At 35.9% G+C, this 1,306-nt stretch overlaps 1 protein-coding gene across 2 annotated transcripts in view; it reads right to left on the reverse strand.

Moving 5' to 3' along the window:
* The window catches only part of LOC107745508 (calmodulin-regulated spectrin-associated protein 1-B-like), a 16,522-nt gene extending 15,311 nt beyond the window's left edge, over window positions 1–1,211 (reverse strand). For both annotated transcript variants that reach the window (XM_016559408.1, XM_016559398.1), the window contains exons 1-2: window positions 1,091–1,211; window positions 483–563 (exon numbers count right to left, since the gene is read on the reverse strand). In XM_016559408.1, coding sequence (XP_016414894.1) covers window positions 483–563; window positions 1,091–1,093 — 84 coding nt within the window. In that variant the 5' untranslated portion in view covers window positions 1,094–1,211. The remainder of the gene's footprint in view (window positions 1–482; window positions 564–1,090) is intronic.
* Between the last annotated feature and the right edge of the window lie 95 nt (window positions 1,212–1,306).

A 1,306-nucleotide genomic window follows, 5' to 3' on the forward strand; every position in this document is an offset into this window, starting at 1 on the left:
GCATTGAACAAGAGTGAATGGTTTGTCCACGTTTTAATTTTTTTTTCATCTCTGTTGTTGTAATGTATTGGGAAGCCAGAATGCGCATCCATCAACAGAAGCGTACATTAGCCGAACCCTGTTTGATTTACGTGTTATTTATTGCAAACCATATTACAGATGCGTTGTCAGATTTAAGTTGAACCGCGGTCCTAGCGCGTGCCGAACCGTGTGTGGAGAACCGTATGGTTCGATTTTTTCCCGCGAACCGTTCCACCCCTAATATATATATATGATAGTTAATTAATTATTATTACAAAGTTTTCTGTAAAAGCACAAATTGACTTTTTTTTTTTTGTCCAGTGCAGTTTGAATGATGTTTTCTAGACACATACAACCCCATTTACAGGAAACAGATGGGAAAAACCAGGTCTAAACAGCACCTGAGAATCAGAGTGTTTTACAATCTATGTGTGAAACTCTTGTGCTGGGATGTCTGGTACCTTCTGATGACTTGGAGATTCCAGCAGATGCTGCTTTGATTTGTGTTCCTTCTCTGTGATCTCCCTCATTTTCAGGTTCACCTGCAATACAAAGAAGGGATTGTTATAATGAACATCTGAGGTTTATTTCATAAGTCTCCACGCTAGCATGAACAGACATGCTCTGTCCAAGCACTGAAAGTCCCCAACAGGACTAGACAAATGCAGGTAAGCTATTACATTTACATTTATTCATTTAGCAGATGCTTTTATCCAAAGCAACTTACAAATGAGGAAAATAGAAGCAATCAAAACCAAGAAAAGGGCAATAATATGTAAGTGCTGTGACAAGTCTCGGTTAGCCTAATTCAGTACACGTAGAAAGTTTTTTTTTTTTTTATAAATAAAGAAAACAAGAAGATAGAATAGAAGAATAAATTAAGAATACTAGAAGTATATAGTACTTAATAAAAATAGAATAGAGAGTGCAAGTGTTAGAGGACTGAATGTTTTTTTTGTTTTTTTTATTAGAATAGAGAGTGCTAGAGTTAGAGGGTCAAATGAAGATGTACATATATACTATTAGTACATCATGTAACACACAGTGTTTATTCAAACATAACCCTTACCATTTAACTGTTCAAAAGCAAGTTAGGCTGTTATGATTACTTCTGATACACCAAGGACAGTTCCAATTAGGGATGCACGATATTGGATTTTTGCCGATATCCGATATGCAGATATTTTCAACTCATTTTGGCCGATAGCTGATGTCGATACCGATATATTTCCTTTTGTTTGGAAACAACACCAAGTCTCTCCTGTGCAGAGATTATAAACAAATT

This window comes from Sinocyclocheilus rhinocerous, unplaced genomic scaffold (assembly GCF_001515625.1).
Source record: "Sinocyclocheilus rhinocerous isolate Xijiao unplaced genomic scaffold, SAMN03320098_v1.1 scaffold4207, whole genome shotgun sequence".
Classification (NCBI taxonomy): Eukaryota; Metazoa; Chordata; class Actinopteri; order Cypriniformes; family Cyprinidae; genus Sinocyclocheilus; species Sinocyclocheilus rhinocerous.